General features: G+C 41.3%; 1 protein-coding gene across 4 annotated transcripts in view; it reads right to left on the bottom strand.

Moving 5' to 3' along the window:
* rbfox1 (RNA binding fox-1 homolog 1) overlaps positions 1-27,921 on the bottom strand; it is a 147,351-nt gene that overhangs the window by 27,199 nt on the left and 92,231 nt on the right. For 3 of the 4 annotated variants that reach the window (XM_076081961.1, XM_076081968.1, XM_076081975.1), the window contains 5 exons: positions 24,292-24,352; positions 20,241-20,294; positions 15,545-15,677; positions 6,531-6,570; positions 2,890-2,954 (listed from right to left, as the gene is read on the bottom strand). In XM_076081961.1, coding sequence (XP_075938076.1) covers positions 2,890-2,954; positions 6,531-6,570; positions 15,545-15,677; positions 20,241-20,294; positions 24,292-24,352 — 353 coding nt within the window. Of the gene's footprint in view, positions 1-2,889; positions 2,955-4,332; positions 4,336-6,530; positions 6,571-15,544; positions 15,678-20,240; positions 20,295-24,291; positions 24,353-27,921 lie in introns of all 4 variants that reach the window. The other variant, XM_076081952.1, reaches the window with a different exon arrangement.

Genomic DNA, 27,921 nt, shown 5'->3' with positions numbered 1-27,921 from the left:
TCCACGCAGTCCTGGTTCTGGTTTTTCCGTGCCTCCCTTCTCTCCAGCGGGCCCAGCAATACGGCCTGGGTCTCTTTCTGACCGCAGGTCCATGAAGCCGGTGTCACCGATGACAAGCTTTTAGAATAACTATATAGAAATAACCAATCTTCTCGCTGATGGTCTTGTTTAATGATGTAGGTCATATAGAGGCATCAAATTAATTTGAGAATGTTTCATAACCAGTTAAAAGTCCCTCACAGTAACTTTAATTTCAGGATACTGGAAAATCTCTGCTCTAGTTAAGGGCTAATACGTCTGTACTCGCCCATGTGCATGTGTCTAGTAATTTGTGAATGTTCATAATGTGCTTGCATGAGCATATCTGCATACATCTGAGTCACTGCATTGCATTTGTATTGGTTTGTACATCACATGAGCCAGACTGGGTCTAGTCAGGCCAGAAAGCAGCTGTTGGTGCTTCCCATCTGTGACCCATGTCGCATGAACATGACCAACATGATGCCAATGTGGCCCCACACAGATGGGTACATCAGAGCCACACAGGTACACAAGCAAGCCCTCAATGCCACACCATACCTGGGTGGAACATCAAAACTGTGCTGAGGGCCTCAAGCTCCATTCATTGATTGTTTTGCTACTTGGGGGCGGCAGAATCTGATTTATTAGCAACTTCTAAAATAATCGGCTAAACAGGTTAAACAGCTCTGCAGAGCTGTTTAGCCTGTTTTAAGGTTTGTGAGCAACTTCATACAATGATCATCACATGCTCATTGATTGATGGTCGGAGGTGAGCTCTGCTGCAGCTGTAACCCCAACGTAACTTCAGGAAATGCCTCTAGTTATTGCTTATGACTTAGTATTCTTCACGTCATTTAGATTTATGTCCTTAATTGTGTGACATAAACGGTTTTAAGGAGAGACGATCGGTGGTATAACCTTCTTTTTTTATGCCCATGCATCAGTTTTCCATGTCTCTTCTGAATAAAAGTAGTGAGGCAGTGGAATAAATCTTCTCCATCTTGGCTCCTCTTTAAGCCCCCTTTGGCTAATAAAGCCAGTGTCATCCCTAATAAGCATGATAGCTTATTTTCAAGTGAAACTACTATGTACCTCGTTCGTCTGCTAACATATTAGCTGCTCTATTGTCTAGAGCCCCAGCCCTCTCTATAATCATTTTACATCACGCCTCCCGAATCAGATGGATGGTATTTCTGCCATCCCAGGTTATTAATTCTAACCAAGCCTGCAAAAAAAAACTGAAGTGAGGCAGAAGATGAATAATGAATGTTCTATGCAATTATAAACTCAAATTTCACACCAGTGCTTACTAATTTAACACAAATTATTCATTGTGTTATGAATAAATCTATTATTAGTAAATTGGGACGGGACATATGGGAGATAAACCACTATTTCAACCCCAGGCCCTTTCCAAATGTTCATGGAGCATATTTTCACAACCACATGTCTCTATGTGTTCATTCATCTTTTATACGGTGAAAGCTCATAGAAAGGAAATCCTGCAGTGCAATCCAAAGAAGCGGTATCAAACTATGTGAGGATTCTAATGTTCTTTATCTTGGAGAGTTTCTCAATGATTCTACTTCATGGTCTCCATGAGTTTTGAGCCTGTACATTGTGGTGCTGTTGCACTTGGTACTCCTATTATGAGGTGGAACTCTAACTGGGTTATCCTGCTGTAACTGTAGACATACATGTGAACGGCTCCCTAAATAACCAGTGTTTGTACCTAACCCCATGACCAAAACAAACACCTTGATGTTGTTTTCAACCTGTTTCAACACAACATGTGCACTTAGCAATTAGAGTATAGAGCCCTATGATGCAGACCGTTGTTTAATTGTGAGGCGTAGCTAAAGAGCCTGGAGCTAGTTATAGTTGTCTTTTCTTGAGATTAAGATCTATTTCACAACTCGTAGGGATTTTAAAACTCCCGTCCCAGCTTTGTGAACCCCTTTTGTTGCTTAGCTATGTAAACAGCAGGAATTCTGGGACCCTGGATCAATATGTCATCATATTTCAAATCAAAACCTGCTTGTTATGTCTTACTGGTTAGTGTTATTGTCTGTATATTTTGTTACACATTATGTCCATCTAAAGGCACGGTCACACATGCGCAAATGCAGGTGAAAGATCATCGACTGGCGAGGCTATATTCACGTTCATGTTCACTAAAGTTGAACTCCATGCTAATTCGCTCCTCCACCTCTATGGAAACCTCTCCTGTTTACCGCCTGCACTTTAGTCCAAGTTTCTCAGAGATGTTGTCACGTGACTGTTGGTCTCAGCTGATTTCCTGTCAATCATGGATTCAGTTGTGCTGAGGATCTCAGGATTTAATGTTTTTCTCAAGATCTAGTTCATGCAAACAGTTTATTTTGGGATGAATTTGAAATGACTAAGTAGAATAAAGTGATTTTGATGAAAAATAAATCACTGTTTTAAGCTTTGATTTGGTTGCTTTTCATGACAGAAGCGTTCGTCACACATGATGTGTTCAAGGACAATTGGAGACTTGAAAACCTGACAGTAATGTCTGTTTTGAGGTTCAGAGGTTAATGTGTCACCTTTTACGTTGTGCTGTTGCAGTTCATATGTAATTAAACTAGTTGTTAAATAACGTTTTGCTGTAGCTCCGATGTAGTTGACTTAATTTATTTGTGAAGCGTTTCTCAGACTTTTCCTTTTCTGAGTTTTTTATCTAACTTTTAATTTAAATAAATAAGTTGCATTCCAAAGGTAACTGCTGTGCGACTAGAGCCAGTGTAGCCTTGTTGAAATTAAACTATAGTGTTCCCATTTATGAGTGATGATATCTTACCTTGAATTTAAAACATAATAATAATGAGTATTACTATATCTTACCTGTCACTGTATGCAGCAGCTGTGGCAGCAGTAGGCTGGGCATATCTGTAGGCAGCGTAACCACCCTGGAAACACACACACACACACACACACACACACACACAGCAAAATACAAAGAAGAGTTAATATTAAGAATTTAGTTTTGAATATTCTTCTGTATAACAGTTTTCTTTTGTACTGGCACACTTGACACTGACACAATGAGACAGACATGTACAAAAACTTTTAAGGTACAGTTGGAAACTTTGAATGACCCCTGAGAGTAGTCCATTAAACAATGTGTGATAATCTGTGAAACAATCACGTTCCTCTGCCTCCTCTCAGTGATACTAATGACATTAGAAAGATTCCACCTGAAGAAAAACAACCAATCAGAGCCGAGGAGTCTCTAAAGCAGCTGCGTAACGTTACTTTTTGCTTCACATGGGACATGAGCATGCGTAACCCAACTTCCTCCTTTGCTCCCGCCATAACTACGACCATGTACAGCGTCATAGTTTAACGGAGGCCCACTGACCAAGTTGGGAGGGACAATGTGCGTTTCTGTGTCCTAATGCTGTCTATGTGTCGTCTAATTGATGAATTTGCCGTACACTAAACTTTCTCTGCCACCACAAGTAAGACTTCAAGAATAGCAACATCTGTTTATTTTTTCCATCCAGTGCTTTTGTATTGTGCTGGAGTTTTGGTCTTGTTTGACTTGTTGTTTTGTTGAGATCTTGGCTGTTATATGACAGTTTAGTTTGTTCTGTTTCCACTGAAAACCAGCAGACTGTTGGCTGTAAAACCAACATGGCTGAGAACTCCTGCCTTAATTTATCGTAAAACAAAAGCAATGTTTCTCTCTTCCAGGCTCAGTGACAACTCCAGCACTTCTCTCATCATTTCTCCTTCCACCCTTCTGTGCTCTACAGCTGAGACAGTGTGTCTGTCCTGACATGGGCAATGGTTATGACCACTACCGACTGAGGAGGCGAGTAAGTGATACTTAGTGTGTGTTGATAGGCCGTGGCAGGAAGATGAACAGGTTGGCCTGTGTTAGTCACCAGCCACTGTGGACTGTCATCCTGACTGAGTGACTAATGGGAACCCTACAGCTCTGTTTGCAGGCAATAGTTGGTGTGTGTGTGTGTGTGTGTGTGTGTGTGTGTGTGTGTGTGTGTGTGTGTGTGTGTGTGTGTGTGTGTGTGTGTGTGTGTGTGTGCCACACATAATCTCACAGAGCAGACATTTCAATCTATCACATTTGCTGATTCACTGAAGGAAGACGGGCTAGTGAGGTCTGTCCATTTGCTACTCAAATGATGGAGTCTTTCTTTAAGTCCGAGGTGACAACATCGGGAATGCTTCAGACAGACCAAACTGAACCTACCACGTTGTGAAAGTGAAAATGAAAGTTAACGCTGTGGATTGAAACAAATAAACTTCATGCAAGAAAGCTACTTGCTTAGCTTTAGAAAAGATACACATTTATGTAAGAAAAGAACGGTAAAATAAGTGTTAAACCATTGGATTCACCCTCCAATTGTGCCGTCACCCCATTTCAATCAGTAAGGCAATAGAGCAGGGGTCGGCCATTATTATTCCCAAGGGGCCACATGAGAAACAGGGACTGTTGTGGAGGGCCGGACCAATAGACTGAACTCAATTCTGCTCTATATTATTCCACACTGTGATCTGTTCTCCACAAACTAAACTTTACCTTTGACTTCAGTAAATAAATAAATACTTAGAAGTCCATGTTTTGTTAAAAGCTCTACACTCTGTGTCAATCTTTCTTATTTTAACTCAGGCTGACATTATTTAAGGGGTTAACAGCTAACTCACATCTCCCGTAAACTCACTTCACCAACACATTGCTGTGACGCTGCTGCTCGCACACATTCACCAACGTACTAACGTACGTAAATTGAGAAAAATCCAAATAAAACCAAAGCAGCTGTATTCCGTGCACGATGTACACTTATTTACGTTTTATTCCTAATTTACCGTGACTTACACTTTGCTATTTTTTACCATCGCTGTTAAACTACCATCAAGAAAACGTAAGACTTCCTGCAGCCGTTTCTCCTTATGCATGATACATGTTTGAGTTTGCATTCTCAGGGAGCAGGAAGTAGAAATAAAAGTCTGTCAGCAATCTAAGCCTGTTTCAGATAACAGCCTTGGTCACTATTACAGAATTTGCGGTGTTTCTCTTTTCTATCCATATTTTCCAATGCTGTGAACCTCTCTGGAATGGCTGAGCTCTTCTTCTATCTTATTTATCTTATCTGCTACCACATTATTTTTTTCAGCAAACAGAAGCACAGGGTCAGGGCTCTGGACCTCTTTGCTAATGAATATTAAATGTTCTGACTGCAGCATGGCAGTCAGTCCTTGTGGCAGGGGCATGGGGCTAATGGGTGGGCAGGGAGCTATCTACGGACCTCCTCACACAAACACACACACACACACACACTAAGTATGTCTGTGCTTGTGCTTCTATTGTTCAAGATTTTCACAGCTTTGGCGCTGCAGAATAAGGCTAAAATATTGTCACACACCTTAAAAATACATCTAAACAACACATTCATTGAACAGAATACACACGTGTAATGACAGTCACCATAGGTGCTCTAGATGAAGCAGTGGTATTTTAAATCTATTAATTTAAACATTCACAGGTTAGCAGGTTGTTAGGGTTAGTTAAGCCAGATAACCTAACGATACCCTGGGTATGTTGAGCTCTCTTTGTAGGACCCTGGAGACAGGAGCAGGTTCATTTTTCTTCTTTTATTTGTTCTTTGTCTGTGTCAACTAGAACCCCTCGAAACCTTTTCTATAAGGACCAGCTTTAGAACCAACTTTTTGGTTATAATAAAACTTGGCAATTATATTTTGGTCTGAAATATCAAACCATATGCATAAAGTGACAAAAATGATGCTTCAGAGATGGGTTTGTTTATTGGTTGTGGTTCTAAAATTTGTCATAAAGGGAAACAAAATACTAGAAAATAAACTAATTGTTGCTGTAAAGCAATTCAACTGTGTGGCTATTTTGTCAAAGCGAGTTCAAAAGTTATTTTAATTTGTTTATTCAATTTCTGTGAATGATCCTAAAACTAATCCGATCCATGTCATCTATGCAGTAATATTAAATTATTATATTTATAAAAAAAATGCTACTAGTTTCCTACCAGTAATTCAGTGCACTAACATGAGTGAAGGATTTGGCACATTGAAAATGGAGTCTGAACATTTTCCCTCGTTTTATTAATTGAATCAAGAATTGATTCTGAATCAAATCATGGCACCAAGAATCAATATCAAATCAAATTGTGAGATTCCTATGGAAGATATTTTTCCACTTTTAAAGTCTCATCATGTTCTCCCTTTGTTGGTAGCTGCACCCGTAAAAAACAGCTTGCTTTGACTCTTGGTCAGAGTGCAGTTGTGCGTTGCTCACAGAGCCTGTAGCTGTTCGGCGTCTCTTTCCTGGGGCCATGATCTGAAGTGCAGGCTAAGACCAGCTAGCTGCTCCCCAGTTGAAGGTGAAGCCATGTATGTATGGAGGGTTGGATGCATGTGTGCAGCAACAGGGCAGAAACCAGGGAGATGGCAGTGTAGCATGCAATGTCATACCAGTAAATAATACTTACATAAATATCTGCACCATAAAATCCATCCTGGTAAACAACACTGCAGAGGATGCAAACACAAACAAACAGACAAACAAACACACAATAAAACAAAAACATCCAATATTAGTGCATGTTGACATGCAGGCACTGGCCTATCTACCAACCAACCTCCATCTCCACAATCAATCCAAAAACAACCCAAAATAAAGACATAAGGGGCAGAGGAGGAAAACAGCAGGCAGCCCTCTCTGCTCTCTAATGGCTGGGTAAGGAGGCTGGGAAGGTCCAAAAACACTCTCACAGGGTTTTACTAATATTATACAATACGTTCCAATCAGCAGCATCACATTTGTCCTCAGGTTTGTATCTAAACATGGATATAAAGATTTTTATAGCACGATCACAACTGCATGCAAGCCACTGGAGAGGAATAGCAAAACAAATAGTTCTATATATCAATTTATATTTCACCTTACATCTTTATAACTCATCTACAAAAGCATTTGGCTTTCATGTATTTGTTAACACTGTATTTAGTTTATTTAGTTAAGTTAGTTTAACTGCTTATCAAATGTAAATTTTGCATGTAGATTATATATTAAAGTACATCAAGAGTACAGACCTTTTTTAATGCAGAATATGCAAAGCTTGAACTAGTGTTATTGAGTCTGTTATTGAGTTTGGGACAATTGGGACAACAGTGTTTTTTGCTGACATCAGCAGCTCATCTGGGACCTGTAGACTGTTCTCATACACTGTTCAGAGCTTTACCTACAAAAGCAATGTAATCAATTTGTATGTAATCAAAATAATTGTGAGCCAGTCCAGGTGACGTAGCATGGAGGGCGACAGAGTTTGCAAAGTAAGGAGGTTGTGGTGAATGGGTGGGTCTAAAAACACAGGACTTTGATCCAGGAGACCGCTGAATGTTAATAAACGTTAACATTGAATTATTTCTGACGGTAATTCTGTACTTAGGTAACACCACTTCTGAGTTATTTTAACCCAATTGTTGACTCATTTATTATTGGGGTTATGAGGGTTACTTTAAAAAAGTATTTCGATATAATTACTTGTTACCTATAATATAGAAATATATCATTAATCATAAAAGTAATGTAGTCTGATTGCCTTTCGTTACTTTTGGATGAGCTCAATCGAGTGCTGCATGTATCACATATTTTCTATTCATTCGATTTTGGATTATTATAGAACATAATCTCTTTGGCAAACTAACTATTTTTTAATTTGTCTAATTTATACACTTGATAGCAAACCGCCTTTTTTAAGACACTTAAAAGCTTAAATTCACCAGAGGGGTATTTACTGACGTATTTTATTTTGTAGAACAAAACTTTGACATTTCTTCAGCTTGTGTTAAAAACAGACCTTATTTCAGACATCGAACCAAAAGCACGTTAACAAATCCACAGATTTCGAGACAAGGGGTTTGAGTTTTTTCTGGGTTTCCTTCAGCACCCTCCAACAAAAAACTTGCAAATAAGACAAAGGAAAAGAAATATGCTTCTTTATTATTTTGTATATAAAGCAGTCAACAGCACAGTGCAAGTTGAACTTGGAGCAGCAGCAGTACCAATATAAACTATATGATGTCTGTCATTATATTTTATGATGTCATCACTCTTTAAAAGAAAAAATATGATTTTGTGTTATTGTGGTTACATAAATATAATATATGGCGTCACTAGATTGCTGCTAGACTGCACTGTTAATAAAGCGGAAGGCCTTCCCCATTGAGATTTTTCACCGCAGTGTAAATTGTGTTTTTGAAAGGCTAAAAGCTAACAAATATGGATTGAAGCAGAATATTTTGGAAATGATAACATCCATCTTATTTTCAATAGATGTTGACTTTTGGACTGAGACATTTACAGAGACGAGGAGCCGCATCGCTTACTGTGAGAAAGAGAAAGAGAAGATGGAAGTTGGACTTTGCATTCAATGTTTTTGAAAGTTATTAATAATAACAATTTCACCATCAACATTACAAATGTAGTTTGAACTATTTGGTACAGATGTACAAATTCCCCAGTTTGTCCTGTGTGTTTGTGCTGTACAAGACATTTCAGGCAGTTCTCTCATTTCTTATGAACTGTCTTTTCACACTGGGATGGCTGACAAAATTATCCTATTCAGAATCCTCACTCCAACTCCACAAAATCTTTTGTTCGACCCTTCTTGTCATCTCGCCTTGAGGGCTGCTATACAAGATGCATCAGGATCTTAATCATTCACACAGTTACATCTCACACTCACACCAGAGTCATTTGGGATTCAGTATCTTGCCCAAGGACACTTTAAATTCACACTTCGACATTGAACCACCAATCTTCCGATTAGTGGATGACCCACTCTCCTGAGCGGATGACATCCCTATGACATCAACAGTGTAATTCTCTAAGACTTGCCCCACTCCACCAGACCCAGAGAAGATATTCACTGTTATTTTGTTTAACAGACCGCTTGGTTACGCTCCATCACAGTTATGAACATCCCCATGGCCTCAAGTGTTGTTCTTGAGAAGCTGCAGCATTTATTCATGGACAAACTGAAACCTACAGTGGACATTTACTACCACTGAATAAGTTTACAGCTGATTCCCTCCCTGCTCCCAATGTCTGTCTGCTATGAGCGCATTCACGTCTCTCTGTCACTGGCTCGAGCACACATTCGCTACGCATGCACTATCGTTAGGCACTGAGCTACGCTGCACTTATAGCGCTCCCAAAGTGGATCAACTGATCGACTGATCGACTGCAGTGTCCAAGACATTACCAGCAGATACACTGTCACAACTATTCATTTTGAAGAAGCAACGGCCATCACTCACTTCAACCAATGGGCAATGTTATCACTCACTTCAACCAATGGTGTAACGTCATCACTCATTTCGACCAATGGTGTAACTTTATCCCTCACTTCGACTAATGGTGTAACGTTATCACTCAGTTCCACCAATGGTGTAACTTTATCACTCACTTCCATCAATGGTGCAATGTCATCACTCACTTCCACCAATGATGTAACGTCATCGCCCACTTCCACTAATGATGTAACGTCATCGCTCACTTCCAGCAATGGTTTAACGTCATCACTCACTTCGACCAATGGTGTAACTTTATCACTCACTTCCACCAATGGTGTAATGTCATCACTCACTTCCACTCATGATGTAACGTCATCGCCCACTTCCACTAATGATGTAACATCATCGCTCACTTCCAGCAATGGTTTAACATCATCACTCACTTCGACCAATGGTGCAACGTCATCACTCACTTCCACCAATGGTGCAACGTCATCACTCACTTCGATCAATGGTGTGACGATATCACTCACTTCCACCAATGGTGTAACGATATCACTCACTTCGACCAATGGTGTAACGTCATTACTCACTCAGTGACAGATTTTCGCACTGGCCCCCACTTTGACGCAAAAAGAATAACAAGGTTTCTAAATATCACGAGAGTGCTTAAAGTAAAATCCAGGGCTGTATCTTTAGACCCCACCTTACCGCACCTTAACAAAGCAGGATTAGTCATCTTTCCACTGCATGGTACGGCTCTGCTCGTCTCAACTCTGCTCACTGCAGATAGTAGACTCTCAACTGATCGCCATAGCAACGCCATGTTAAACTGCTGTGACATTGTTCGGTTGAGTAAATACGAGAGCATTGTAGCACTTAACAAACTCCATGACTATGACCTAGTCATCAAGCCTAAGGTAGGACTAATACCAGGCATGCTAACTATGGCACTCCCAGGTTACGATCTGTTCACCAGCGATTTGACAGGACCTAACACAAGAGGCACATGCATCTATGTCAAGAGCAAAAATCAAGCTAAACAAGTCACCCCAGATATACCACAGCACCATAGAGACAGTACCTGGATACCAGTGAAAGGGGTAGGGACCAACAAATTCCTGATGGGCTGCATCTACAGAAGTGGTTCTCCAACAGTGGCTTTGCCCCTCGATGAAGCTTTGCACAAAGCGTTAGTGTGGGCCGCCAATAGCAGCTTCACACACAAGCTCATAACAGGTGACTTTAATCACCCGGCCATCATATGGACACCAGAACCCCCAGTCACACCGAACACAAGTCCCGACAGCCCACACCTGAAGTTTGTGGAATGCATAAGAGACACCTACCTACTAACACATCATAGAATCAACCAGATTCAGAAATGGACACACCACCACACGAGACGACCTGATCTTTACGAATTAATTCGGAATGGTGGAGCAATTGTCCTCTTAGACCCACTGGGAGCCAGCGATCACATTGGAATCTCGCTTATATTCATCTTTGGCACCCATCCCCTATCCATTCTCAAAACTAGCTACAACTACAACAAAGCGAACTACGATGAAATGAGGAAGGAACTGAATCTGGACTGGAGTCGCATGCTAGGAGGAAAATCGGCCCAGGAAGCAGCAAACATCTTGGAGCAAGTACTAATGGAAACAGTTGCGAGGCATACCCCATCTAGAACAACTAACCTTAATATAACTAAGACAAAACCTCCATGGATGAACTACAATGCACTTCGAAAAGCCAGAAGGAAATACCATGCATGGATACGTTACTTAAACACGAAAGACGGTCAACACTACCAAGAATACATTCGAGCACGGAACGAGGCCACCCATGCCACTAGAAAGGCCAGAAAAGACTTTGAAACAAAACTTGCAAAAGAAGCCCTCTCTAACAACAAAGCTTTTTGGAGCTACATCAACAGCAGGAGAGCCACCAGGCTCAATATTGCAGACCTCTGCAATATGGACGGACAATTCATTAGCGACGACATGGGCAAGACCGAAATCCTGAATCAGCAGAATGCAAATACATTCACATTCGAGGACGTGACTGCCATTCCTCAACCTGACCCGAAACTACTACATTCCAAGCTTAATCTTTCAATCACACAGGAATTGGTTCTGAAGAAGCTGCGCTCACTTCGAACTGACAAATCAGCAGGCCCATACCAGATCCATCCCCGGGTCCTGAACGAGCTGGCAGATACTATAGCTCTCCGACTAAGCATTATATTCAGTACTAGCCTATCAAGCGGCGAGGTACCACAACAATGGAAATCAACCACAGTGACATCAATCTAAAAGAGGTGACACCAATCCTCATCTAGCCTCCAATAAAAAGATCAGGACGCTGCTGTCAGCACTGCATTTTGAAAGAGTTCCATTTAACAAGAAGAGCTCCTCAGAGAAACAAGCTTCCCAATTCACCAGCCAATAGCTTGCTTTCACTCGTTTGTGCTATCTCTGATAATCAATAACTTCTCAAATGTCAAGGAGGCCCAGAGAGCAGGTTCACTAATTAAAATGTATTGTGTGGGACTGCAGCATAGCTTATATCAAGCGGCGAGGTACCACACCAATGGAAATCAGCCACAGTGACACCAATCTACAAGAAGGGTGACAAATCCAACCCAGCCAACTATAGACCCGTCTCGCTGACATTGGTGTTATGCAAGGTTGTGGAGCGTATTATGTCAGAGGCAATAGTAGAACACCTGAAAAACAACAACCTCCAATGCGACACAGATTTACATCGGGGAAATCAACAGGGACTAATCTCCTAGAGGCAATTGACATGTGGACGGAGGCACTAAGCAACAGTTTACCAGTAGATGTCATATTCCTGGACTATGCCAAGGCCTTTGACACAATCCCGCACGAACGCCTACTTGCACAGCTTTCCTCCTTCGGCATCCGAGATAATATTCTGCTATGGATCAGGAACTTTCTGACAAAGAGAAGACAGCAAGTTAACGGGAAGCTCTCAAACTGGACTGAAGTAACTAGCGGTGTCCCACAGGGTTATGTCCTGGGCCCGCTACCGTTCACCCTCTTCGTCAGTGACATTCCCAGTCTCCTCAGCAACTTCATATCCATATTCACCGACGATATAAAAATCTACCAAGCCATATTGGACGCCCACCAAACTTAACACACAAGTCTTCAAACTGATCTAGATCTACTCCAGGCCTGGTCAGTTCTGATGCAAATGTGCTTCCACCTCGAGACATGCAAAGTCTTGCACCTCGGACACACCAACCCCATTCTGACCTACACAATGATCAGTGCAGATGGAGTTACACATACCCTCGAATCAACAGAAGCAGAGAAAGATCTTGGTGTAGTGATTGACCATGAACTGAGTTTCCAAAAACACAGCGCCGGGCCACGAGACTGGTGCAAGGCACTTCCGATAAATCCTACCCAGAGCGACTAGTACACCTAGGTCTACCTACACTGGAATACTGCCGACAACGAACAGACATAATCCAGTGCTTTAAAATTCTACAGGGCTATGACAGCGTTAAAGGCAACAGACCATGCTTCACTTGCGGAAATTCCATGCTACGGCCATCACTATCAACCACAACCCGAGGCCACAGTCAGAAACTACAAATACAACGTCAAACTGGCATCAGGACAAATTTGTTCACAGCCAGAATCAGCATGGCATGGAATACCTTAAAGCAGGACACAGTCGACAGCCCTTCCTTAAATATATTTAAGTCGCGGCTAGCAGCAGATTGAAAGCAGCATCCTCACTTACACTATTACACCTTCTCCTACTAAACGCTGAATCCCCTACTCCCACGTATAGTCTAACAGATATTCAATCATGACTCATCTTGAAGAGGATCGATTTAAAAACTTGGCACCGGTCTCATTACCCTAATCGAGTACCTATTGACCATACTAAAGATTGGACTAAAGATTGGAACCCTGACTTAGGCGGTACCAAGAAGTTTCCAGGTACTATCCACAACTTTTGCTCATGGAAAAAGAAAATAAGCGTTCTAACGTGTAATGAAGTGAAGTGACCTGAACCGGTCTGCTAATATCATTGTGTGTGTTTCTCTATTATTGTCTCCTGATCTGCAGAGTCCCTTGTCTAATAATATGAAATCACTGGATGACCATTAGTGCTGAGATTAAACACCTCCCTCTATGTGCACTGTATGCAAGTTTGTGCGTGTGTGTGACAGAGAAAGCATTCCTCATCTAGCCTCCAATAAAAAGATCAGGACGCTGCTGTCAGCACTGCATTATGAAAGAGTTCCATTTAACAAGAAGAGCTCCTCAGAGGAACAAGCTTCCCAATTCACCAGCCAATAGCTTGCTTTCACTCGTTTGTGCTATCTCTGATAATCAATAACTTCTCAAATGTCAAGGAGGCCCAGAGAGCAGGTTCACTAATTAAAATGTATTGTATGGGACTGCAGCACAGCTTATAGATAGTATAGACTGTCATGTCAGGCCGCCTTAAAGACATGAAGGAACAGTTAATGAACACACACACACACAGCACACTGGGTTTCCTTGCTGTGTGACAGCTCTTCGCCACTCAAGAGTTTTAATAAAAATACATCACGGTCCACATTAATAATTCATCATTCGCCTGCCACTGGGGCAATTAAGCGGTGCTGCAGCGTTAATGAAAGTACAATCTGTAGCACAAATCTCTTTATCAAGACCCTGCTCGATTGTTCACCCAAACACCTATCGTCCTCATGTGATGGTTCCTCACAGTGACAGTGTTGTTGTGGGTGAAGGTATTATTTATCCCTCCAACAGAAAGCCTTTTTCAGAGGCACCTGCACATCTGCTTTAATCTACCTGTGTTGGAAGGAGGGTGTTTATTATTGGGTTATTTCCACTTCATAAACCAAAAAATAATAGACCATGTGTTCTCAGAGAGCAGCCTCTACTGGCTAGAGAAGCCTTTATTTGAAGCAGGACACATTAGAGACAGGCCTTTATTTCCAGTTAACCCCTGTTTTACGAGAAACGTTTATATTTTACTAAGAAGCTGCTCTTGTTTTAATTTGCTGTTGATTCTGTTTGATGTTAATACAAATTTAACACTTCCTCCATGTTGCCTTTAATTCAGTATAATCAGGCAACAACCTTAGCTTCTTAAAAGTAAAGCCAATGTGGAGGTGCCTTAAACATGTGCCATCAACTAAATATTTAAAAGTGCAGAAGAATAGGGGGATAAATATCCAACTGAATGTACTTCTTCAATTTGCATATTTAAAAAATAGAGTGGACAAAAAACTAAACTAAAATAAATACTGTAAAAAAGGTTTTTATTTACACTTGCCTGAGGTGGAAAAAATGGTATATTGATAAAACAAAAATGAGCGATGATATCCTTCCTCACATTATTACAGAAAACCAACAGAAATGTCATATTTTCATTATGTTCCATAAATGGAGGTTTGACTGGAGATCTTTTAAGTAACTCTTTCTGTTGTGCCCTCACTTTCAAAAATGGTTTAATAGCACCTGTTTATCTCCATGAACCGAATATTTAGAATAGTGCCTGAAAATTCACATTAAATCACATTTATTTTAGCAATTTTCTGAAAATCAGCATTACAATTGAATTTGTAAATCTGTTCCCATCCTTAAATAGACTCTCAGCCAGCCTCCTTAGTGTCCATCTGCTTGCAGTCATAAAAAGCAAAATGAATAAAAGAAGAACCAACAGAATAAATCAAATCAGATCTGATGCCCACAATACACAGCTATGCTTGGCTTGTCTCCAGAGCATTCAGCCATGGAGGATCAGCCAGAGCTGCTGCTGGGGCTGGAAGATGCTTATTGTACTTTGCTTTCTTCTTTATTTATTTTTTTTGGGCAACTGGGTAAATCCCAAAAGTGGTCACAAAGTGGAGATCTCCCACCATGAAAACAGCGTCTCAATGACACCACAGTACAAGGCCAAATTGACAATAATGTTCCATGAGTCCGTGCAGAGGCACATGTCTTGGAGCATGCCAGTTGGCTGATTTAGCATGCTGTGGAAGTGGGGGAGTGCGTTATCGCTGTGAGGCGAGGCTGGACTGCACTGCTCTGCTGACTCTGAGCTCAGAGATTCAGGACTTGCCATTGGATAAAGGAAGAAGAGAAGGAGAGGCCAAAGAGGAAGAAATGACAACAGGACAATTGCAATAAAGATTGCTCACCCTCCGTAAGCTGGGATGTGTGGAAGCGGGGCAGCTGCCCTGAATGTGTTGTACACTGTCCGTCCTCGACCTCTTAGGTGGGCTCCTCTGTATGCTGCTGCTGCACTGGCTGTTGGGTAGGGAAAACCTGGTACTGGAGACATAGAACAGAAAAATGATTCACACCTTACCTGATCCATAAAAAGAACACACAACTTCCTTGTAAGGCAGGTTGTTTTAGTCGGTGCATGGTGGAACATGAATAGCTGTACACCTGCGGCGTTGAATTTTAATCTGAATTATGGACAAAAAGTGTTTCGTTTAAAGAGAGTGGCAGGGGAGTGGAGCTATTGCAGTGGTATTGTTATTAACTTATCATTAATCTTAATCGAGGCCGACTGACTCAAAGCTTAATTTGAGAGCTGGGGTGAGTGAAGGTTGAGAAGGAGATCTAGGTGCCATATTCAACCCTAATTATACATCTCCTCAAAAGGGAGATCTAATAAAATGCTAATAGAAACAGTGAATCATTCATGGACCTTGTGAAAAATGGAAGGTTTGAGCCAAAGGATAAGAGTTTGTCAAAGAGAGACAAGGAGAGGAGTGAGGCTGGTAATTGTTCCTATTCATCTTCTGTCACCTTGATTCTAGGAGCGAGTGGCCTGGCTACTCTGAAAGTCACACTGATGACTGTTCCAACGCTGCTCCACTCTGCTTGTTCATATGGCCTGAATGAAAAGGAGTGGTATATGCCAATACAGAACAACTAGGACTCATAATAACTTAAGAATACTGAGCAATACTGCTGAACTCATTGACAATGTAAACAAATGACTAATCTGTCTGCTACTCCAGCAGCAGGGACAGCGCTATGGATCCATCAGTACTCAGCACAGTGAGGTGACTGATATTACAGAGCCATGGTCCGGCTCATTCTAACTGGCACACCCCTCAGTCAGATAAAGGATCAATGAGTCAGGCAGACTAGACTAGACCCTTCTAAACGCCTACTGACTACAGCAATGCATCATGTTGTAAATAAATGCCAGAGCTGGGGGACAACTCCAAGTCATGTTTTCAGTCTGATTGTACAAGTTGCTTCCTGGCGCTCTACAGCAGCCCACTGCTCCTAATGCTTGGGATGGGTTAAATGCTTAGCTCGAATTTCACGTATGCACTTGTATGACCAAGTGTAAGTCAAGTCGCAAGGCTTCATTGGCAAATTGCAAGTCAATGTATGCTGGGTTTGTACTTCTTCCTTAAGCCATCTCCTATCAGTCCTCACACAACTACTTTCGTCTCTTTTCACATGTAGTAGTACACCATGAATGCCGTTGAGAGACTGAATGTGTGCACAATCATCAGCATATGGTTCATTGCATGCCTCCTCTGTGTCGTCTTTAAATGTGTCTGTTCAGAACTTTAGACATGCTCGGACTTCACTTCACATCTGGATACTGAGACCGTTAAAATGATCTCTTTCTCAGAAGAAAAGTATTGTGAGGTTAATGATCTTCTAACTTTGAGACTAGAGACCACTGTTCACGTAATTCATAAATATCCCACAATGCAATGTGGTAGTGAGGACAACGTTCAAAACAGGAAGTGGCAGACAGCTCTGTAACTCTAATGGGACATGGTAATAACCGCTTAGTGCGTCTGAAAAGATACATAGTGCCAGTGGTGGGCCATCAGGGCCAGCAAAGCCTTCTCTGCTGGCCTAAATAGAATCACAAAGTTATAGCTATTTTATAGTTTCATAATTTTTCATGAATACACTACATGTATTCTAATTATTTTACTGTCTTCCTCAGTTGCTCTGCTTCCAGTGCAGCTTGTTTTAAGGAGAGCTTTTATCCAATCAGATTTCACCTCTGTGTCTCTAGGTAAGAAGAGAGGCCCGAGGCCTGCTGGATAGCCTTTGCAGTTTAAGTAAATGGGGACAATATTCTTGATTGTCATAGTCTTCAACCAATCAGATTTTTATCTGATGTTGGGCATATTCTTTGACATGTCAGAGCTGTGTAGCTGGCCTACAAGTACGTCAGCATTAACGTGCGCCGTGATTGGTCGGTGGGCTGGCGTGACTGTTGTGACGCTGAAGCTAGCTAGCAGAAATTAGTAGTTAGTAGTAAGAGTTCAAGGTGAAAGATATGTAAGAAGTTATGACATCGACATGACGTTTTTAGCGTTTTGCTTGGTATATCTTTGTTTTTTTTAATACTCAATGGCTGAAGGAGGAGGAGAAACGGATTTGGGAGTTACTGGCAACGCCTTCCTGGAGAAGGACATTTCCAGAAAAGCTGGACATCGTAAGAAAGGGTCGGCCAACCCCACAGCTAGCAGCCCTGACCCAGCATGGAAAAGGATTTGTACGAACGGTATTCCTGGCTAACAGCGTCGGAGAAGCGTTGCACATTTTATGGCTAAGAATGAGTTTTATTTGCGACTGAGCGTCCTGGTGTTTGGAGCTTAGCTGGATTTGCTAACAAAGGCAGCAACAAGACACCATACACGGCAGGACACTCACAAGATACGGTGCTTTTAAAAACTTTTGGAGAGACCCGAGTGGATCTACAACTCAACGAACACGTTGGAGGAGGACCTCTGGCTGGAACTGAACCGCACCGATGTTCTGTACAACCGCGTCATTAAACTCTTTGTTAACAAAGAAAGGAGGATGGACTTTGTCTTTAAGGGAACAGCAGCTTTGGTAAGTGAACTGCTTTTGTGTTTTTACATCTGCAGTAGCGTTACTACTGTGTTCATTTGTCTATGGTGTCGTTTTATGATATGGTTAATATTGTTCCCTCTGATGTGAATAATATTTGAATGGCTCGTGATCTTCAGTGTGTGGATGGATACGTGTTTTAGCGCTGCAGGTCTGCTGGATTGATTTGTTGCTTTGTTGTCATATAAATATGTGAGACTGGTTCTTGTGAGTTTGTTCTTGCCATTGTGTGAATTACATTGATTTTGTTTATATGCATTGTCCGTTAATGACGAAGCATCCCGTCATGCGCGTATTCATGTATCTGTTTTCTTTAACAAAGAGAGAATTATGGTCTGGAGAAATGGGGATTGTGTGGCGATTGCTTTAGCCCTGTTTGAATCAGTAGGGAACAGCTAAACGCTGCGGGGAGAGTTTGTAGCGTGTGTGCTGCTGTTGTTTTCCTGCTAAGCTAGTTTAGCATAGCCTCCCAGAGCAGACAAGCCTCACCAGAGTACAATGGTGGGCGTGTCAGACATCACGTTGTCTGTGACGTTGGGTGGGTTGCCAGTTAGAGCACAGTGGCTCCACCGAAAGAACATTTTATTTCCCACAATTTAAGCTTCTGCATTTTCCAAATACACTAGTATTATTCAAACGTATTGTTCGGTTCGTAAGCCTCGTACCGAACAGACATAATACGAATACGTGTATTGCTCCACCCCTAGAACCAAATAATAACCGTAGCTGTGGCATTATAATGAGGTTATTAGGAGGTGGTTAAACTGTAGTAGGACAGCACTGAAGGCCCAGGTATAAAATGCAGGCCTGCCACTGCATACCACTGTTTATTCACAGTACACGTTGAGTATATATTGCATAGCATGCAATATGCGAGGCAGCCCATGTATATCTAGACTGAGTTGAGCAGTGGTAGTGTTAAGAGTTAGCATAGCCATTGTATCATATCCCATTCCTCTTGAGCACTTTTAAATGTCTAAATCCTGAGAGGCAGACCCTTTTCAGGAGGAAGGTTTATAAAAGTTAGCAAATAAAATCTGACTTTTTCTTTTTTTTCCTGAGAAGGTTGACAAAGAGCTTTGCTGTTGTAATTTGGTGAGTCCTCAACACTGCCTCTCCTCTGCTATCAACACATCACAACCAATTAACCAACAGGTCCTGGCCTCCATCCTGAATGGCTGCAATCATAACCTATTAATATAACATAATAGCACAAATGACTACAGCAGGAAAGCTTGTACACTCATCAAACATGTGCACATCCATACAAAACACACACAAACACACACAGACACACGCCCCAATGGAATTTTGGGAATTGGAAAGGTGAAACAAAGGTAAATCAATATAAAGACATTTTGTAATTAAAAGAATGTGGGGGTGAATTAGGCAAACGACAGTCTGGAGGAATAGAAAATATTGATTTTAATTTACAAAATATATTTCACACCTTTTAATTTAATGTCCTTGCAGAAATGGACAATTCGATTTCCTTCTCTCTTGTCCTTTGCTTTCCTTCACTCCTCCTCTCCTCTGCCACACTCTTTTATCTGTCTCTCTTCCCCTTATCACAAAACCCAGGTATTTTTTCACCTTAATGGCCGTGGTTAATGACAGGGTGGGGGTGCGCAGTGTGTAATGGTTGGGGGAGGTGAATGCAGGGATGGCCAAGATTGAAGATGGCATCTGGGTGGCGGTGTGGGTTTACAGAATGTGCGTTTGTTTTGCAGCAGCGATGACAGTCTGCTGTCGCATTTGTGCGAGTCAGCATAGTTCTCAAGCTATAAACACTCTTTTACTGGCTGCATGTTGCATGGAAGGAAAACAGAGGAGGGAGAGGTGATGAAGGTTAAAATGAAGGGAGTGAGGGCTGGGAGGGGAGGGAGAAAATGAAGATGTCGAAGAAACTGAGAACAAAATAAATGAGGAGGAGGAAGATAACGAGAAAGGAGATGGTGACAGATGGAAAAGGGCATGTCCTCCTACCTGCATAGAATTCTGGGCTGTATACAGCGCTGACCACTGGATTTAACTTCCAGCCTGAAACAAAGACAGACAGCAAGAAAGAGAAACAGACAGAGAGGAAGAGACAGAACACGGAGCAGTGGTTTAGTGTGCTTAGTTTACATGAACCTGTAGGTTCTGACTGAACTTAAATCGACCTGGGAATGTATTTACATATTTAGAACACAGTTAGTCACATCAAGATTGAGGCAAAAGACTAAACCGTTTTACCTTTGAGTTCATATCTCCTTGACATGTCAGTTGACTTCTTATATTGTCTGGTACAAATTACATTGATTTACTTTAGCTCATTTTCAATTGCTGATTTGTTTGCCTGGATTACATTTTTTAAAGACGTAACAACAAAACATGTATATGGAACATATCTGGATCATTTCCCCTGGCAGCACAAAATGTTCATTTTGAATATATCATAACACAACATAACATATAAGTCTAGGCATCTCAAAGCTATTGGTTGACGGCGTACAAAGTATGAAATGAAATTAACTATGACTACTTGTCCCTACTATGACTCAAGCTACAGTCCCACAAGGCTATGTGGGACTGGAGATCCAAGCAGAAGCCCTTTAAAGGAGCAGTGTGTAGGATTAAGGGGGATTCATTTGCAGAAATTAAACATAATTCATAACTATGTTTTCATCAGTGTATAATCACCGAAAAACTAAGAATCGTTGGGCTTTGATGTTTTTACGTTAACTGAAGGCCACCGTTGTTTTCCGACAAGCTTGGAAAGGGAAGGGTGAGCGGAGGGGTATTCAGTTGGATGAAATAAAATTTGCAACTCACCATTAGATGCCACTAAATCTGACACACTGCTGCTTTAAATCTGCATTCTCTCTCTTATTTATCCATCAGGGGGCGACTCCTCTGGTTGTATAGAAGTCTATGAGAAAATGACTCTACTTCTCTCTTGATTTATTACCTCAGTAAACATTGTAAACATGAGTTTATGGTCTCAGTCTCTAGTTTCAAGTCTTCTTCAATACAGCATGATGTTCATTTAGTAAATTATGGTCCATTTAGAGTCAAACAGACCATAAAGCAGGGGATGCTTTAGGGCGGGGCTACACGGTGATTGGCAGGTCTCGACCATAGCATTGTCCGTTCTAGGAGTTGACCGTGTTTTTGTCTTACAACGGTTTACAACCCTTTCACAGTGTGTTTCCACTTCATGAAAGTTAATTGTAACATTTTGGTCGCTTACATGCAGCGTTCAGTTATACTCAGCTCCACCCCCTCGTGTAATGGTAAATGGTAAATGGACTGCCGTTTGTAAAGCCCCTTTTAGTCTTCCAACCACTCAAAGCGCTGTACACCACATGTCATTCACCCACAAACACACATTCATACACTGATGGTAGTGTAACACCTCGTCAAGTTACCTGAGCTATGTTTTCCTTGTTTTCACGTCATGTCAATTTTGGGTTTCCTGTTTTATTTTGTCATTCAACTCTCTTCCTCTGGTTTCAGACAACTTCACTTCTTGCCGTTGTGTGTTTCCCGCCAGTGTGATTACCTTCCCCTGTTCCCAATTACACCTCCTACTCCCTAGAGTATTTAGTCTGTGTGCTCCCTTTGTCTGTGCCAATTCGTCTTCGTACGTCTGTGTCTAGCGTTCCAGCATGTTCTCCTTGGGATCTGATCCCTGACTGCATTTTGCCTCGCCCCTATTTTGGATTTGTTTGCCAGAACTGACTGCTTGCCTGTGTACCGAACCTCTGTTAAGTAGATACTGTGTTTTTTGGAAGTGTCCTGTCTTGAGTTGTGCTTTTGAGTCCTTGCCTCAGTGGTGAGTTCGGCCTTAACAGGCAGGGGCAACCTGACTGAGCTCATTCACATTCACACCCACTCATACACTAATAGCAGAACAATCAGGAGCAACTTGGGGTTCAGTGTCTTGCCAAGGACACTTCGGCATGGACTGCAGGAGCCAATGTTCCGATTGGAAGACAACCCGCTCTACCACCGAGCAACAGCCGCCCTGGTTTGTCACTTCTGGTTCCAAAAAAACAAGATGCTCACGGCCAAAGGAAAAGATGGCGATGGCCAAGTCGCCGTTCTTAAGGCCTCACATCCGTGGTCCTCAAACCAATGGGTTACGTCACGGTGACTACGTCCACTTCTGATACACTGTCTATGGACTGTACTTAGGTAGAGCCGTGTTTTGAGCTAAATGTTAATGCTAGTATGGCAGCACACTCACAATGACAATGCTAACATGCATATTTTAGGTAGGTTTAATGTTCACCATGTATAGGTTTCCCATCTTAGTTTTGCATATTAGCATGCTAACATTTGTGAATTAGCAGTGAAACTAAGTACAGCTTAATATTGATAGGAAATTCATTAGTTTTGCAGCTATTATAATTAAAATTCCAACAAACTATTTAAGAAATTTAAAGTGTGACCCAATGGTGCTGGATCAAAAGTTTAATGATCAAGAAAAGTGATTGACATTCATCCTGAGGGGACCATGAATGTCTGAACCAATTTCATGGCACACCCATGAAACACCCATCCACCACACCCCACATTCAACGTACTGTACAATGCCAGCATTCTTTCTTGGCAAACCTTCCAAAAAGACATAATCTGGGCAAGAAGACAATGTTGAAGAAAACTAGCCAACTAGACAAAGTATTAAAAGTTGAAAAATGGAAATATATTCATGCAACCTTCTGTTTAATAGTTTTGATGGCATTACAAAGGAAATGCAACGGGAACAGCTCGTTAAATTACAAGCAGGTGCTGCTCATTTATCTGACTGATAACTACTCAGTCACTGCCCAGCCAGCAGCCCAAAAGTGAGGCTACAATAAAACATGCTAGCTGCTGCTTTTCTCACTCCCCCTCCTCATCTTCTTCCCATTTGCTGCATAAACGTTGGTGTGTGACAATCAGCCTGGATTACCTGACTGAATTTTGTCTCCACTTGAAAACCCAGTTGGACATAGTTGTCCACCTGACCAATGCTTGTTGCCTTGTGGCCATTTTTCTGTCACTATTTATCTGATTCTGGCACAGAAAGATGATGTTGCTGTCAAATCTGGGTCATCACAGGCTGTATTTTGAATGTAAGAGATACAGGTTTCCAAAAATCGGATACAATATTAGATGTTAGATTCCACCTGGTTTGTCACACAAATTAGCATTTTATTATTCCAATTGCTATTTTCCTCACTTTTATCATACACCCTTTATTTGATTCTTATTGTGTGCATAGTAACAACACTTTTAATTTCTCCACCTGTCTTATTGTGGTTTTATTCTGTGTATCTTCCATGTTTTTGTGTGTGTATGCTACTTTGCTGCAATAAAGATCTGATCCAAGCTGAACTGTGATAAAGAGGGCTGGAACCAGAATACAGTACATTAAAATCCAGGCTATTAAATGTTCAGAGACGTCACAGATGTAAGATCTATCTTTTACTATGGTTCATAGTGATATGGGTGAATGGGTGTCAATAGGCCTGAGGTCAGCAGGTGGAAGCTAACAGCTTTCATATGTAATCATCATCAACCCCCTGGAAGTCTTCATGTTTTACTTCCGATAGGGATGTCAAATTATATCACCATGTGACCTCTCAAATCTATATTAAATCAAAGCAGAGGCTTTTTTTCCACAGAGATCAAAAGAAAATGTGAAAACAGACCTCTATAAAGTCTAAATTGAATACAAATATTTTAAAAAACACGTTTTCTTCAGTCAGTATTTAGTAGATGCACCTTTGCCTGATAGTGGACAGGTTTTTTTTATCAGCTTTGCGCATCTAAAAACTGCACATTTTAATCATTTTTCTCTGTCAGGTTGCATTGTGAGGTCAACATTTTTTAAATGTGACAGTGATAGTTTGGGTGCATCCTATTGGAGAGGGTGAATACTTTTGATCTGATGATCAGTGTCCGAAATGCCATGTTAAATCAAGTTGATTCAATGATTCAAATAAAACATGACAATTGACAATTTGGTGAAAACTTTTCATGGATGTACACATTAACTTGTCCTTACCATTTGCATATGGGTTGACAGTCTTCTTATTTGTCATTACTCGGGCTGTTGCATTGTTGACCTGCAGCAGATGAAGAGAGCTCCATGAGTTGCGACACTTTTACATTAGTAGTGAGAGCTTTACTTGTTCGAGTGAATCTGCATGCATAGTTTCCGAATGTTGTAAACAAAGAAAGCAGTACACTGTATCACGCCAAACACCCATGTCAATTGTGTGTTTTCAGAATAGCATTCATAAACGTTTAAAAACACATCCAAGACAAATCAGTTTTCTTTCTCATTTGCATATTTTCTATCCTCTGACGTTTCCCTGCATGCTCTCCCCAATTATCGTGACATTTCAATAACATACAGACAAAAGTAAAGAAACAACAGATGCACATGGCAAAATGATGTTTTGTATATGTATTGATGCATGCGGTGGTGGTTGGGAGGCGGGAGAAGGAGAAAATACAGTCAAAGGAAATGTCATTGGGGGAAGGGGAGAAGACAATATTTTGGGAGCAATATGCAACATTCAGTCAACCTTATAACGTGAGAAGAACTGTTGTGACGAAAGCAACACGAAGCATTCACACTCAGACAACAGTCTCTCTAACTCATTGCAATAATCATACTTAACATTTAAAAAAAGAAGATAGATCTACTAAAATAAACCAACCAAGTCAATCAATCAACCAATCAAATCATTCCAAATTCAAACAACAGCTGACAGGGTAAATCAAAATGAGGGTGCATTGTCTTCCAAAGTAAAATAAAATAAATTGATAAATGGGTTTCCAACAATCTCAGATAGATGTGCAAACAAATTCAAATCTCAGTCAGTATCGCTCACACACGCAGCTAGAGAACACTTAGTGAATGGGCACGCACGCCGACACGCAATAAAAATATGTATGTCAATATACAGCATCAACTCAACCACAATTCAAAAAGAAATGTCACGTGAGTTTTAGCGTTGCAAACGTTCCAAAGAGAGAGGAAGAGAGAGAGGAAATGCTGGCAGAATGGCTTGTTTGCCCACACTTACCATTCCCAAACCTCTTGGCCCCGCAAACTTGTTTGTGTACTGTTACCGTTGTAACTGTGTTGGATGGGGCCCTAAACAAGCTACCGTTGGAAGGATGGTGGGGGAGGAGGGGATGAGAAAGGAATAAGCAGCATCTTACTCAGCTGGCCAAGAAAACTTTGCAATCATTCCACTGCACAAACGCTCTGTCAGCTATCTCTTTACAAGCACTTAGGTGGTTTCTTAAAGCATAACTCCGACCAGTTTGTCTGAACAAGCTGTCTTCATCCATCATACGGATTGAGTTGGCACCATAAATAAGTGTAAAATCCAGATCATGGTATCAATTGAGAGTGGATTTTAAGATAAACCTTAAGGATGAAAGCTCTCTCATTGCAGAGAGTTGAGCTGGTGGATGGTGGCTGAGGGCAGTTGATGTTGATGAGGGTTTATTTTAGATTTTTAATCTTCAAACTAGTTAGTAGTTAGATTGCATATAATGACTCAACTTTGTTGATCTAGAAGGATTATTTTGTTATTGCAAATGAAAGGGCACGAGGCAGAATATGACTTTGTGGGTTTGTATCAAAGATGCTTAGTATGGCATCTGAAGCAACAAGAATCCAGAAAGAAAGGTGGAAGGCTTCTCCTCGCTTCCCTTCAAAACATGAGATCCTGCAATAGTGCTTTGACGGAATAGCTTGAGCTGAAAGAATCTACCCCATTTCCACCTGGTATGAGCATGTGGGCTGTATCTTGCTCCGGCAAAACAAACACAGGTTTGTCAGGCTAAACAGTTTAACCTGGATCAAGTTTTGCAGGATTTCAATGTGAAAGATAAAATAATTGTTGCCGTGGTAAGTTTCCACATGGTCCCTGTATAGCCCCACATGGCTTTAGTTAAAACGGCTGATGACGAAGCAGTTTTCTTAGAGAGCCTAGAGGTCTGGAACTATTGCTGTTGTGGACCTCTAAGCCCCCGTGAGACATTATATGTGATATTTGGGTTAACCTTGAAAAGTGAGGATCAAAGATTTTTTTAACTGTGTAAGATTTAATTAATCTAGAAAAATAAAAACATCTTAAAGTGAGGATGTGGACAAGGTGGAGGAGTACAAGTTCTTGGGTGTCTCCATCGGCAACATCAACAAAAAGGGGATGAGTCAACTCTTTTTCCTCAGGAAACTTTAACTCTTCAACGTGTGCAGCAAGATGTTGGAGATGTTCTACCAGCCTGTTGTGGCCAGTGCACTGTACTTCTGATGAGCTACAATCCAGACTCTCACTTCATGTTAGACTAGTTTGATCTTTTGATCAAGAGGTGCTGAGGCTGGATGGCAATATATTGGATTCCCTTTGTCTGGGGATAACTTTGCCATTACATGTAGTGTAGAGGACTCCAGGCTCGAATGGTAGACGTGGTGTCGGCCTACGAGCAGTTGGGTGCAGGGTATATCTAGCAGGGAATGCTGGTTGTATGACGTATTCTGTTTGAGATTACTGCTTCCCAATGATCCAGTACAAGTGCAGGAAGGTATGGTGGAATCTTTGACTGCAATTTGTTAGCTTCATAAATATGGCTGGAGCCACAAATATCTAATGTTCTTGATAACAAGGAAATGTCAAATGGAAAGAGAAAAATATACTGATGGATTGATGCTGCATCTGTAACTGCAGATGCTGTACCAGACTCTCATGGTGAAAAGGAAGCTAAGCTTGAAGGCCAAGCTCTCCGTTTACCACTCAATCTACATCCCAAGCCTCACCGATGGTCATGAGTTTTGGGTGATGACCAAAAGAATGAGTTTCCTTTGCAGGGTGGCTGGGCTCACCCTTAGATATAGAGTGAGAAAGTCCGCAGGGATTTTGGAGAGGAGCAGATTCTCTGTCGCATTAAAAGGAACTAGTTGAGGTTGTTTGGGGTTTTGTTTAGGATTTCTCCTGGCCTTCCTTCTTTCATGTGTCGGTGATCTGAGGAGGTCCACTGGAAGGAGACCCTCGCGAAGACCTAGAACACGCTGGAGGGATTATATAACCCATCTGGATCCTCTAGGAAGGGCTGGAAGAAGGGGCATCTGGGCCACCAGATAAGCGATTGAAAGTGGCAGAATGGATGGAAGAGACTTGCTGTGGTGTCAGGGTATTCTAGCCACTGTCAGGTACACCCATAGAGATACATGATATTATATCTGTAGGTAAAACACATGTAGACATTGCCTGGTTTGAAGGATTGGCAATGTGAGATTGCAACTGCGATAAATAATAAATGGTAAGAGTTATGCTTCAAGGCTGGTGGTGAAATAGTGCTTGAGTATTGTCATGCTACTGAATCAGGTTAGTTTTGAACTTTGCATTTCACTTTCCAGGTGTCGCTCAAAATTCCTGAGTAGTTTTTCTGGCCATGGATGAGCATGATTTGAGTTATTTAAACTCTTTCCTTGTTTAAACATACATAACAACTAGTTTGATTTTGAACATTTATGGCCAAACTCCAAAGCAATCTTTGCACCTCCTAAATATGTCTATCTTATAATGCTGCGTAGTATGGATTTTCACTTTTAAACCTTGGAAAGGCCAAACTTGACAGTACAAAATAAAATAAAACAGGAAAAAGGAAGAAC

This window comes from Anarhichas minor, unplaced genomic scaffold (genome assembly GCF_050575085.1).
Source record: "Anarhichas minor isolate MPS153535 unplaced genomic scaffold, ASM5057508v1 ptg000007l, whole genome shotgun sequence".
Classification (NCBI taxonomy): domain Eukaryota; kingdom Metazoa; phylum Chordata; class Actinopteri; order Perciformes; family Anarhichadidae; genus Anarhichas; species Anarhichas minor.
This window is presented reverse-complemented; position numbering and strand designations above follow the sequence as displayed.